The sequence below is a fragment of the Psammomys obesus genome, unplaced genomic scaffold, assembly GCF_907164565.1.
Source record: "Psammomys obesus unplaced genomic scaffold, mPsaObe1.curated_primary_1811, whole genome shotgun sequence".
NCBI classification, from domain to species: domain Eukaryota; kingdom Metazoa; phylum Chordata; class Mammalia; order Rodentia; family Muridae; genus Psammomys; species Psammomys obesus.
The window spans coordinates 12,275,024-12,289,546 of record NW_026585894.1 but is presented as its reverse complement, the minus strand read 5'-3'; the positions used below and the strand labels follow the sequence as shown (position 1 = coordinate 12,289,546).

Genomic DNA, 14,523 nt, shown 5'->3' with positions numbered 1-14,523 from the left:
CAAATAAAAAATAAGCACAATTTTGAAGCAAGCCAGATATAGTTGCTCTTGCATGCCCAAAGGCAGATCTTTTATTAAATTGGTAGATTAAGTGATGAACCATTCCTCTGTAACTGTGGATTTGATACCTATCTCAGCAATGTACCAGGCAGAGGAAATTAAAGAAAGGCCAGAATACAAGAGTGTATCTTCTGTAAGTGAAATGAAGAGTTTGTGATGCTTCACCTTCTGCTTGCTTCTTCACATACACTGCCTTATCCATTCCTTGCCTTAGAAGTGTGTACAAGTATGTGTCTGTGTGTCTGTGTGTCTGTGTGTGTGTGTGTGTGCGCGCGCACACACACATGCTCATCTATGCATACTTACCATTAAAAAGTAACTTCCAATGAAGGCAGCTGGCACAAAGGCTTAGTCCTTATAAGCTTTTCAGTGTTCTAAGAGAGAAAAAAAATGAAAAGCAGCTCCAACTATTAAGAGTTGTTTTCGGATGTAACTTTCGTTTTAGCAGAATAAGTAGGCCAAACCTAAAATAAGCTGTTCTGTCTTTTTATTTTTTAACTCAACAGAGGGTTATTGAACACTAAACAGGAACTGAACAGCCAGGGCCATAATCTGGACTCGGAAGCCAGACTATGTTGGTCTGCTCCTAAGGCATGTTTTTTATACAAAAAAGAACATAACCAGGTAACAAACAACTGGGGGAAAAAAAACTGTAACCAGGTGTAGGAAACAAGCCACAACTAGGTAACAACCAGGTAACAAAAACATAATGAACTTTCCAGTTGTAGGAAGCATGTCCTGTATTTTCAAAGATAACAGTTCCTTTTCTAAAACCAGTGTTGATCTTGTATATTTATGCATACGTCCTTTGAACTAATTTCCTATTTTTTCAACTGCAAGCTGCCTTCATGATACTTAACCATAGGTGGTTATTATAGAAATGTCTGGTATGCAGAATGTAACTAAGAGGAGAGCAAAAACATGAAAATGAAGTGTGAGGTGACTTTGGCTACAAATTAATATTTTGGTGGTCCCTGGTAGATCCGTAGACAATTTGTTGATAAATAAGTCAAATGTAGGGAGAACATGGTCAGATCCAAGTAAATATGGATTTGGTGAACATATTAGTAACCTATTCTATAAATTTGTGACAAACATGTAATTGAACCACAAAGTCCTCCTTCAAAAATTTCATATTGGAACCTCTAGTGCATTAATAGTCTACAAAAAATAATCTGTTAATAGCAAGTAGTGGAATCCCCTTGTACTTTATCCTAAAAGGAAAGTGACACAGCATCCCTTCTAGGTTTCCGTTCAGGGGAAGGGGACTTTGAAGTAAAACTTTTAAAACCTAGATAGAAAGTAATTAGATTTTTTTAAAGTCTAATTTGATTTTAGAACACCTAGTTTATTTTCATAAAGATGATGGACTCCAGAGCCAAATGTTTTCCCCATGGAAGTTTTAAAAACTTTGCATGAAAATAATGGAGTCAGCCTTTTAGTTTGAAACTATATTTGTTTTTTTTAACATTGATGAGCTTTCTTCCCCTAAGTGACAGCAATGAATGAGGCTTATTCTTAATTTTTGTAATGCATTTCCATTTGCCACTGTGAAACATCAGAATATTCTCCTCTTTTTTTCCCCCTACTTTTATAGTTCCATTTCCATGTGGAAGAGTTTCTGTTGCATACAGTTCTAAGAAGCTCACCCGCGCTGAGACTATTTTTTCTGATATAGAGCATGAAAATTCTACTGAAGTTGAATTCATTCTGGATAACATCACTGACAGTGCCATTCAGGATAATGTCACTGAAAGTCCTGAATCATTTGATGACCTCACTCGAATTGTTGGTGGAGAAAACACAAAACCAGGTCAAATCCCTTGGCAGGTACTCTATATTAACAGTGTGTCTAAAAGCTGTAGCTCAGATGGCAAAATACAAGCCAGATGAAGAACAGGGCTAGGATATTAGAAAGACCTGTGGGGATTGTGAGATGTATTTAGATAAATTTCATCACACTATCTGTAAGCATCTGGTGAAAGACAAGTCCAGGGACAGCTATCAGACAATGTCAACAAGAATTTGTTGTTAAACAAAAATCACAGTAGGATTCAAAATGAACAACTTGTCAGCAATAGGTATATCTGTAAATGAGGGTTACACACAACACATAATGGGACTCACCATATACCCTCAGCCCCTAGGGAAAACAGTGAGTCAGAAAGTCACTAGGCCCAGACAAACTGATAGGAATAAGGAAAAAGTCTCACATAGAAAGGATTAAGGTAAAGACTCACATAGAAAGGATTAAGGTAAAAACCAGTTTCCTAGAGTAAACACATGGGGCCTGATCTACTGCCACATTTCCCCCAAGTCTGTCAGTATGTCCAGACGACCAGGAATTTGTTAGTCACATAGTTTCACACTCAACCCCTATCACCCTGGATTCAAACCACTAGAGGGAACAACCCAGCAATGTGGGTTCAAAGAAGGCCTCCAGGTTACTCTGATAGCTACTAGAGTTTGAAAACCCACTGTTCTCAAGGAAGTCAGCATCCAACATGCCAAATAACAGTCAACCTATATAATTCTTCAGATGTGTTTGGCACATGAATATACATGCATATACAGGATTACCTGTGCGCAGTTTTAAAAAATCTAACCAAGAATTAGATTGGGAGCAAATCCCAGGCCTGAGCTATACACATAATCAAAGTCTAAGTGATTCCATCTGTGAAGAGACAGGCTACTTTCTCCTGCCTTGGCAAGGTGCCAAGCTGGACCTGACATAAAGTTGGGCTGTCCAATAAGGTAACCAGCACTACTTCAACGAACTGGTTTAAAAATGAATAAAAATATTCAGTTCCTTTGTCACTTCTGCCATCCTTCCAGAGAATAATGACCACATGTGATTGGTGACTATTGTCCTGGACAAAGCAGTTATAAAGAGAAAATTGTCATTATCACATATATTTCTGTTGGTTCAGTCTAGTTTAAAACTTCTAGGGTCATAATCATAATTTAGTAGTGACTTTCATGATTCTTCACACTAAAATATTTTCTTTTATGAATATGGGCACTACAATCATCAAATTAGTTACAATTTAAGAAGGTCAGTTAGAAGTTTTCATCTAAATTTCCCATTTAACACCTCTAGAACTTTCTGAAACTGGCTATGTATCCTAGCTATGGGTGTACTCAGGATTCTTCAAAATGTCTGCTACTCTGCCATTTTATAGTAAGCTTGATGACAGCTATCAAGCATATACTTGGTGATAAAGGAAAGTGATATAGATACTAAACTTGTATACAATAAAATACATGGTGTATACATTTATACACCCTCTTGGCCTCTTTAAAGGTACTTTTCTAGCACTACTTCCCTTATCCCTCATTGTTCTTTCCTTTGCTCTCCACGTCTTCATTATTCTTCACGATTCTTGGTCAAACTAACCCTCTCCAGTGACCTTTCTTTAAACAATCTCTCTTGAGTACTAACACTGTAATATTTTCATTCTATTTAACATCGGTGTAGCTAATTCTAATTTTTTGTATGGTCATATATTTTCATTCCTTATATCCCCAACATCCATGTATAAGATGATTTGCATTAGTTATTTTTTCTGGTGCTGTGACAAAGCACCATGACCATCAGCAACTTAAGTTAGGGGGAACTTAACTTTGGTTTATGATTCAATAGGGATAAGAGTCCATCATGGTGGGGAGGCATGGCAGCAGGAGTGGGAAGCTGGGAGATCACATCTTCAACCAGGAACATGAAGTTAAGCCAGAAAACTGGAAGTAGGGTGAGGCTACAATGTCTCAAAGCAAACGCTACTGATGTACTTACTCCAGAAAGACTGCCCCAGCTCCCCAAACAGCACCACTAGCTGTGAACCAAGCGTTCAAATATCTGAGCCTACGGAGAGGACAGCTTTCATTTCAACCACTACAGTGGCCTTAACAACAACAAATCTTATGGTATAACAATAATTGTCCATACGCTGGAGGGGCACAAAGCAATTTTGTCCAGGAACTTATTGACAAAGAATGTAATTTCCTCTTTTTTAAAAAAAAGTAGAATGTTTTTAGTCCCAAGCTTCTTATATTATGGTCTTAGCATTTCTGCTTATTAAATAAAATTGAAAAAAAAAAAAAGCAGTTAAGCCAGAACTAAAATGGGAGGGAGAAATATGGTCTCAGTTTAGTAACATGATCTGTATTTCCCACAGTATTTCATAGAAGGAGTTTTTGTAGAGCTCTGTTAGGGTTATTTTTACAAAACTGTGTTTGTTTCTCAGTTTCTCTCTTAAACTGGCTATCACATAATAATTGAGACCCTTTTATACTTAATAATAAGCTTCAGAACACAATAACTAAGCAGTTATTACTCTATTCTTTTTTAATTTTTTATTAATTACACTTTATTCATTTTGTATCCCCCCATAAGCCCCTCCCTCCTCCCCTCCCGATCCCACCTCCCTCCCCTTTCTGCATGCATGCCACTCCCCAAGTCCACTGATAGGGGAGGTTCTCCTCTTCTTTCTGATCTTAGTCTATCAGTTCTCATCAAAAGTGGCTGCATTGTCCTCTACTGTGGCCTGATAAGGCTGCTCCCCCCTCAGGGGGAAGTGATCAACGAGCAGGCCAATCAGATTATGTCAGAGGCAGTCCCTCTTCCCATTACTATGTAACCCACTTGGACACTGAACTGCTATGGGCTACACCTGTGCAGGGGTTCCAGGTCATCTCCACAAATAGTCCTTGGTTGGAGTATGAGTCTCTGGGAAGTTCCCTGTGTTCAAATTATCTTGTTCTGTTGCTCTCCTTGTGGAGTTCCCGTCCCCTCCAGCTCTTACTATTTCCCACTTCTTACATAGAATTCCAATTCACTCTACCCATCAGTTGGCCATCAGGCTCAGCATCTGCTTTGACAGTCTATACTGCAGAAGCTTTCAGAGGCCCTCTGTGGCAGGTTTCAAGGTTGTTTCCTGTTTTCTTCTGGCTTTCAGAGGCCCTCTGTAACAGGTTCCGAGTCTAAACTAATCTGATATCCTCCTAGCATGCATCCCAGAAATAGTTGTACTTTGTAGCTTCCCTGCTGAGTTTTCTCTCCTGGTCATCCAGAACATCTGCCCATGGCTGAATCTACTACTTCCTCTTCTAACTCTTCCTCCCCTGGCTGACAGGAAGTCCAGCCCTATTCGCTCTCCTATTCAGCAACTAACTATAAAATGCTTTATTGGCCTATCAGGTGACAATGGGAGAGCAGTGATTACACAGCATTGAAACAGGAGGTTCTCAGAACATGGGTTGCAAACAGATATGTTGGGGGGGGGTACAGAAATTAGCATTTAAATTACAAAATAACCTTATGCCTGCAGAGCTCTAGAAGACCTTTGATTTTATTTTCAAGTAGAAGAGACTATTAGATGTTGGCTGCAGCTCTATGAAGAAGAAGATAGCAATGCTATGTATCATTTCAAATCTTTCCAGGTCATTCCTCACTGCAATCTTATTGTTATTGGACCTGTTGCCTTTTTCCTGTCAAGTCTAGCTAAGATCAGTGAAAATGCTCACTGACAAATGCATGTGTACATGCACATTTACTCCCCACTTCATTCATATGAATTAAGATTACTTGCACCAATAATCTACCTGACTGGTTTTACCTGTAACTCCACAAAGAAGACAGATGTTTTCCTATGCTCACTCAACCCAACTCCACCTCACCCAAGATAAAGACAACTCACCCAAGCTGTGTGTGTGTGTGTGTGTGTGTTCGCACGGGGGTGGGGGGGAGTTGGCACTTGAACCCAGGCCCATCATTATGCTAGGAAAGCACTACTCTACCACTGAAGTATATAGCCAAGGTTGTTTTTTTTTTTCCCCAAAAGTCAGGCATTGAGCTGTTTCTTGGTTTGATTGAGAGAGGGAAAGAAAAAGAGAGAGAAAGCCTGTGTCAGTTCTGCATTTTTTTCTACCTAGCCAAGAAAGGTCTCTCCACACCAAACTCTGCCCAGTTCCTCAAGAAAGATTACCACTCTTTAAAAAGAGGAGATAAACTAGGTTTACGAAAGCCATTTTTAGACAAAGAAGAAGCAAAAAGTGAAGACAACCACAGCCTCTTCTCATTTGTGAAATGAGAAGATCTAACACATGGTTAATCTGTCAGATAATAATGCTATACTTTTTTAATCATTTTATTTACTTTACATGTATGAATGTTTTCCTTGAATAGATGTCTGTATACAACATATGTGCCTGGTTTCCATGGACATCCAGATTCCCTAGAACTGGAGTGAGAGATGTGAGCCACAATGTGGATGCTGAGAACCAAACCTGAGTCCTTTACAAAAGTAACAGTGCACTTAACCTTTGAGCTATCGCTCTGGTCCTAGGATTGCTAGACTTAGTTACAGACAAGATTGCACCCACTGCTGTGGCCAAGGCACTGAGAGAGAGTAAGAAACATTGCTTTTAATGACCACCATACTAAATCTTTGCTTCTGCAATCTGCAACACCATTTGCAACTGTCACCTAGGAAAGTGTCTCAAATTGCTGATGCTTCCTAAAGGCCTTTCCATTCGGGACTGATTCTTTTCTTGGACAAGTCAGTGAGAGTAAGGAACAAGTGAGCACTCAGAAGTGAAAAAATCCCACAAAGAACAAAGAATTTACTTTCATCCGGAATCAGCAACACTTTGAATGAACTAGACATGTTCAGTCTGGTGCTATCTTAGTAGGGTGCTTGCTTACCATGAGTATGGCCCTGGGTTCAAGTCTCAGTACACACACAGACACACATAAACCCACAGGCACATGCATGCGCACATGCATGCACACATGCATGCACAGGCGCATAAACACATGGATCAAAGATTTAAGTGAGGTGTTTACATCTTGCCATGGAGATGGGTACAAGGGAAATATCTGTTTCTTTGTGGACTCACAGATAAAAGTTGTAGCCAGGTAGTCTGGTCTCAACTAAGAAATCCCTTTCTGAATCCCTGACACAAATGCTAGGCTGGGCAGCTTTGACAAGAGACTTATTTGAACAAATGTTTTAGAATTGTCAACTGGCAGAACTCTTCACACAGACACACACACACACACAGCAAAAGTCATAGACTTAGACTGAGTCAGAGAGTGTCCATCCACCAAGTGAGAGATCCGTGGGCACAGGCTAGGGAATTTCAGGAGCCTGTCCACTCTTTTCTCACCTTATTCCAGGGCTTCCACTACATTTGCCTAGCTAGTGGCCAGAGCTTAAGTGGCCTGTCAGGACAGGCGGGCAGGATCACTTTCCTAGGAGCTCTAGGGGTCCTAAGCTGCAGAGCTAAACAGTTCAGGCTCAAACTCCACCCAAGTCAAAGGTATAAGCCAGGCAAAAGAGGTCTTTCCTTCATGTTCTCCCACAGTGGAATCAGAGCTCCTTGGGAAAGAAGCAGGGAATCTGAGGGAGCATTTCAGGGAATGAGAGGGGAAACAAGGGAGTTAAATGCACATATTAACAGAAACACGCTTTTCTTAGAAACTGTATCTAACTGACAGAGAAAACAAAGGAGCTATATAGGGAAGAATAATTAAAACATTAAAGGGAGGGAAAGGCAAATGCTAATGCCTATATAACGAGATCACTTTCATCAAGAACTCCAAAGTAGAGATTGGAGGAAACAGCACAGTGCCAGTCCAAAGCTTTAATTCCGTTTTTCTCCCACAGTCACAGCTAGTCCAAGAGTTCTGAACATATACAAATACTTGTGCTTTCTACTAAGGTCTGTGTAGACCTATAGAAATACCTGATGTTTTTCTCTTTTTTTCTTTTTATATTCTTTTTATTTATTATTTATTACAATTTATTCACTTATTTTCCTGGCTGTGGACCCCTCCCTTGTCTCCTCCCAATAGATCCTCCCTCCCTCTTCTCTCCCCATGCCACTCCCCTAGTCACTGATAGAGGAAGACCTCCTCCCCTTATATTTGAACTTAGCCTATCAGGTCTCATCAGGACTGGATGCACTGTCTTCCTCTGTGGCCTGGCAAGGCTGCAACCCCCAGGGGGAGGTGATCAGAGAGCCTGCCACTGAGTTCATGCCAGAGACAGCCCCTACTCCCCTTACTACAGAACCCATTTGGAGACTGAGTCTATGAACTACATCTGAGCAGGGATTTTAGATCCTTGGTTGAGGTATCAGTCTATGCAGGACACCCTTTTGGAGATCCTATCCCCTCCAGCTCTTTCTTTCATAAAATTCCATGCACTCTGTCCAAAGTTTGGCTAACTGTCTCAGTTTCTGCTTTGATACCTTGATCAGAAGAATCTTTCAGAGACCCTCTGTGGTCCTGTCTTTTTACCTGTCTTCTTCTGCATCCATTGTCTATCAAATTTGCCCTTCTGGATGAGGATTAAGCATCTTCCCTAGGGTCCTCCTTGTTGTTTAGCTTCTTTAGGACTATAGATTTTAGTATTTTTACCCTACATTGTATGTCTAATAACCACTTATTAGTGAGTATATACCATGAGTGTCTTTCTTGCTTCTGGGTTACCTCACTCAAGATGGTCTTTTCTATGTCCCACCATTTGCTTGCAAATTTCATGATTTCCTTGTTTTCTTTTAATTTTTATTTTTTCTTCACAATTTATTTATTACATATCACCACTGAAAGACCCCTCCTTCAACTCCCCCTGTCCCACATTCCCTCCCTCTTCCCCTCTTCCCAGTCTCTTAGTCCACTGAAAGGAAGAGTTCTCCACTATTGCCATCTGCCCATAGCTGCTTAAGTCTCATCAGGACTGCTTGGATCTTATACCTCCTTGAGCTGGCAAGGCTACTTCATCAGGGGAAAGTGCTCAGAAAGCAGTCAACTGAGTTCATGAGAAAAACAGTCCCTGCTACCCTCACTAAGAGATCCACATGAAGACTGCACTGCCAATTGGTCACATCTGAGCAGGGGGTCTAGGTCCTATCCATGCATGGTCTTCTGTTGGTGCATCAATCTCTGCAAGACCCTGTGGGCTCACATCTTTTAGTTTTTCTGGTCTCCTTGTGGAGTTCCTAATCCCATGTCTCTCTAATCCTACCCCTCTCTTCCTCAGTGAGACTTCCTGTGTTCTGACCAAATTTGGCCCTGAGTCTCAGCATCTGTTTTGATCCAATGTTGGGTGAATAATTTCAGAGGACCTTCTGTAGTAAGCTCCCATCCTGTTTCCTCTACTATAGATTTCCCTGTTTTTATTTTTTATTTATTTTTTTTAATTTTTTTTTCTTATCAGTTACATTTTATTAACTCTGTATCCCAGCCGTGTCCGATCCCTCATTCCCTCCCAGTCTCTCCTTCCCTCCCTCATCTCCACCGTGCCCCTTGCCAAGTCCACTGATAGGGGGAACCTCCTCCCCATTCATCTGATCCTGTTTTATCAGGTACCTTCAGGACTGGCTGCAAAGCTCTCCTCTGTGGCCTAACAGGACTGCTCCTCCCTTGGGGGGTGGGGAGGCCAAAGAGCCAGTCATTGAGTTCCTGTTAGAAATAGTCCTTGTTCCCCTCACTATGGGAAACCAATTGGTTACTGAGCTACCACAGGCTACATCTGAGCAGAGGTTCTAGGTTACATTCATACATGGTCTTTGGTTGCATGTCAGTCTCAGAAAAGACCCTGTGCCCAGATATATTTGGTCCTTGTGGAGCTCCTATCCTTTCCTCATCAGACTAACTCCCCTTCTTTCTTATGATTCCCTGTACTCTGCCAAAGGTTTGGTCATGAGTCTTTGCTTTGAAAACACTACTAGTTAGAGTCATTCAAATGCGCTCAGTAGACTCCTGTCAATGTTCAATGCGCATCCCCTTTGTCTTTCAACACGAGGATTGATAATCTTACCCCATGTCTGCTCTCTTTACTATCTTTTTTAGGTGTATAGATTTCATTATGTTTATCATATCTTATAGGTCTATATAAGTGAGTATATACCGTGTTTGTCTTTCTCCTTCTGGGATATTTCACTCAAGATGATCTTTTCTAGATCCCACCATTTGCCTGCAAATTTCAAGATTTCCTCCTTTTTGATTGCTGAGTAGTATTCCATTGTGTAAAAATACCACAATTTCTGTACCCATTCCTCCGTTGATGTACATCTGGGTTGTTTCCAGATTCTGGCTATTACAAATAAAGCTGCTATAAAGATGGTTGAGCAAATATCCCTTTTGTGTACTTGAGCAAACTTTGGGTATATACCTAGCAGTGGTATAGCTGGGTCTTGAGGAACCACTATTCCTAATTGTCTGAAAAAGCGCCAGATAGATTTCCAGAGTGGTTGTATCAGTTTACATTCCCACCAGCAGTGGAGGAGGGTTCCCCTTTCTCCACAACCTCTCCAGCATGCGTTATCCCTTGAGTTTTTCATTTTGGCCATTCTGATGGGTGTAAGGTGATATCTCAGGGTCGTTTTGATTTGCATTTCCCTGATGGCTAATGAGGATGAGCATTTCTTTAAGTGTTTCTCTGTCATTTGATATTCCTCTGTCGAGAATTCTCTGTTTAACTCTGTTCCCCATTTTTTAATAGGATTACATGGTTTGCTGCTTTTCAGCTTCTTTAGTTCTTTGTATATACTCGATATTAGTCCTCTGTCAGACAAAGGGTTAGTGAAGATTCTTTCCCAATCTGTAGGCAGGCGTTTTGTTTTGATGACAGTGTCCTTTGCTTTACAGAAGCTTTTCAGTTTCATGAGGTCCCATTTATTGATTGTTGCTCTTAGAGCCTGTGCTGTTGGTGTTCTGTTCAGGAAGTTGTCTCCTGTGCCAATGAGTTCTAGGCTGTTCCCCACTTTTTCTTCTAACAGATTTAGAGCATCTGGTTTTATGTTGAGGTCTTTGATCCACTTGGACTTTAGTTTTGTGCAGGGTGATAAATATAGATCTATTTTCATTTTTCTGCATGTGGACATCCAGTTAGACCAGCACCATTTGTTGAAGATGCTGTCTTTTTTCCATTGAATGGTTTTGGCTTCTTTGTCAAAAATCGAGTATTCATAGGTGTGTGGGTTTATTTCTGGGTCTTCTATGTGGTTCCATTGATCCTCCTTTCTGTTTTTATGCCAATACCATGCAGTTTTTATTACTATTGCTCTGTAGTACAACTTGAGATCGGGGATGGAGATACCTCCAGATGATCTGTTGTTGTACAGGATTGTTTTGGAGATTCTGGGTTTTTTGTTTCTTCATATGAAGCTGAGAATCTTTTTTTCAAGGTCTGTAAAGAATTGAGTTGGTATTTTGATGGGAATTGCATTGAATCTGTAGATTGCTTTTGGCAGAATGGCCATTTTCACAATGTTAATCCTACCAATCCATGAGCACGGGAGATCTTTCCATCTTCTGAGATCTTCTTCAATTTCTTTCTTCAGAGACTTGAAGTTTTTCTCAAACAGGTTATTCACTTGCTTGGTTAGTGTCACTCCAAGGTACTTTATGTTATTAGTGGCTATTGTGAAGGGTGTTGTTTCCCTAATTTCTTTCTCGGCCCTTTTGTCTTTGGTATACAGGAGGGCTTCTGATTTTTTTGAGTTGATTTTGTATCCTGCCACTTTGCTGAAGGTGTTTATCAGCTGAAGGAGTTCTCTGGTTGAATTCTTGGGGTCGTTCATATACACTATCATATCATCTGTGAATAGTGACACTTTGACCTCTTCCTTTCCAGTTTGTATCCCCTTGATCTCCTTTAGTTGTCTTATTGCTCTGGCTAGGACTTCAAGTTCTATGTTGAAGAGGTAGGGAGAGAGTGGGCAGCCTTGTCTTGTCCCTGATTTCAGTGGGATTGATTTAAGTTTCTCTCCATTGAGTTTGATGTTGGCTATAGGCTTGCAGTATATTGCCTTTACTATGTTTAGATATGTGCCTTGTATTCCTGATCTCTCCAAGACATTAAACATGAATGGGTGTTGGACTTTGTCAAATGCTTTTTTAGCATCTAAGGAGATGATCATGTGGTTTTGGTCCTTCAGTTTGTTTATGTGGTGGATTACATTGATGGATTTCCGTATGTTGAACCACCCTTGCATGCCTGCTATGAAGCCTACTTGGTCGTGGTGGATGATATCTTTCATGTGTTCTTGGATTCAGTTTGCAAGAATTTTATTGAGTATTTTTGCGTCAATGTTCATGAGAGAGATAGGTCTGAAGTTCTCTATTGTGTTGGGTCTTTGTGTGGTTTAGGTATCAGGGTGACTGTTGCTTCATAGAATGAGTTTGGTAATGTACCTTCTGTTTCTATTTTGTGGAATAGTTTGAGAAGAATTGGTGTGAGCACTTCTTTGAAGGTCTGGTAGAATTCCGCGCTGAAACCATCTGGCCCAGGGCTTTTTTGGAGGGGAGACTGTGAATGACTGCTTCAATTTCCTTGGGGGATATAGGGCTGTTCAGTCTTTTTACCTGATCTTGACTTAATGTTGGAAGATGGAATCTATCAAGAAAATTGTCCATTTCATTTAGATTTTCAAATTTTGTGGCATATAGGCTTTTGTAGTATGACCTAATGATTGTTTGAATTTCCTCTCTGTCTGTAGTTATGTCACCCTTTTCATCTCTGATTTTGTTGATTTGGATAGATTCTCTCTAGTTAGTTTGGCTAAGGGTTTGTCTATCTTGTTGATTTTCTCAAAGAACCAGCTTTTTGTTTCACTGATTCTTTGAATAGTTTTATTTGTTTCTAATTGATTGATTTCAGCCCTGAGTTTGATTATTTCCAGCCTTCTGCTCCTCTTCGGTGTATCTGCTTCTTTTTTTTCTAGTGTTTTCAGTTGGGCCATTAAGTTGTTTGTATGTGATGTTACGATTTTCTTCTTGCAGGCACTTAATGCTATAAATTTTCCCCTGAGCACTGCTTTCAGTGTGTCCCATAAATTTGGGTATGTTGTGCCTTCATTTTCATTGAATTCTAGGAAGTCTTTAATTTCTTTCTTCATTTCTTCCTTAACCCAGCTGTCGTTGAGTAACAGGTTGTTCAGTTTCCATGTGCGTGTAGGCTGTTTGTTATTTCTGTTGTTGTTGAGGTCCAGCTTAAGTCCATGGTGGTCAGATAGAATACAAGGGATTATTTCAATCTTTTTGTATCTGTTGAGGCTTGCTTTATGACCAACTATATGGTCTATTTTGGAGAAGGTTCCATGAGGTGCTGAAAAGAAGGTATACTCTTTTGAGTTTGGATGAAAAGATCTGTAGACATCTATTAGGTCCATTTGATTTAGGGTCTCTGTAAGTGTTTTTATTTCCCTATTTGTTTTCTGTCTAGTTAATCTGTCCCTTGGTGAGAGTGGAGTGTTGAAGTCTCCCACTATTAGGGTTTTAGGATCAATGTGTGATTTAAGCTTTAATATTGTTTCATTTATGAATATAGGTGCTCTTGTATTTGGGGCATAGATATTCAAAATTGTGATGTCCTCTTGGTGGATTTTTCCTTTGATGAGAATATAGTGGCCGTCCTTATCTTTTTTTATTAACTTAGGTTGAAAGTCTATTTTATTAGATATTAGGATGGCTACTCCCACTTGTTTTCTGGAACCATTTGCTTGAAAGTCATTTTTCCAGCCCTTTACTCTGAGGTAGTGTTTATCTTTGTTGCATAGGTGTGTTTCTTGGATGCAACAGAATGATGGATCCTGTTTCTGCAACCATTCTGTTAGTCTGTGTCTTTTAATTGGGGAGTTGAGTCCGTTGATGTTGATAGAAACTAGTGACCAACAATTGCTACTTACTTTAGATGTGGTGTTGGTGGTGTCACTGAGTTTCATTGCTTGTCTTCTTTTGGTTTTTTTGTTGTGTAGTTATCTATTTCCTCTGTTTCCTCGATGTAGTTGTTTTCTTTGGTTTGGAGTTTCCCTTCTAGTAACTTCTGTAGAGCTGGGTTACTATGTAGATATTGTTTAAATTTGTTTTTGTCTTGGAATATCTTGAATTCTCCGTCTATGTTGATTGAAAGTTTTGCTGGGTATAATAGTCTGGATTGGAATCTGTGATCCCTTAAGGACTGTATGATTTCTGTCCAGGCCCTTCTGGCTTTCATAGTTTCTGTTGAGAAATCTGGTGTGATTCTGATAGGTCTACCTTCATATGTTACTTGGCCTTTTTCCCTTGCTGCTTTTAGAATTTTTTTCATTGTTTTGTAGGTTCAGTGTTTTGACTATGATGTGACGTGAAGAATTTCTTTTCTGGTCTAGTCTACTTGGTGTTCTGTAGGCCTCTTGTATGTTTATGGCCATCTCCTTCTTTAAGTTGGGAAAGTTTTCTTCTATAATTTTCTTGAAAATATTTTCCTGATCTTTGAGCCTGATGTCTTCTTTTTCTTCTACTCCTATTATTCTTAGGTTTTGTCTTTTCATGGTGTCCTTGATTTCTTGGATGTTTTTTGTTTGGAACTTTTCTGATTTTATTTTTTCTTTGAGAGAGGTGTCAATTTCCACAAGTGTATCTTTGGCTCCTGAGATTCTTTCTTCCATCTCTTGTATTCTGTTGGTGATGCTTAC

At 39.9% G+C, this 14,523-nt stretch overlaps 1 protein-coding gene across 1 annotated transcript in view; it reads left to right on the top strand.

Moving 5' to 3' along the window:
- The window catches only part of F9 (coagulation factor IX), a 51,244-nt gene that overhangs the window by 21,946 nt on the left and 14,775 nt on the right, over positions 1-14,523 (top strand). Inside the window, exon 6 of the mRNA XM_055599660.1 lies at positions 1,658-1,890. Within this exon, the coding sequence (XP_055455635.1) occupies positions 1,658-1,890 (233 nt within the window). The remainder of the gene's footprint in view (positions 1-1,657; positions 1,891-14,523) is intronic.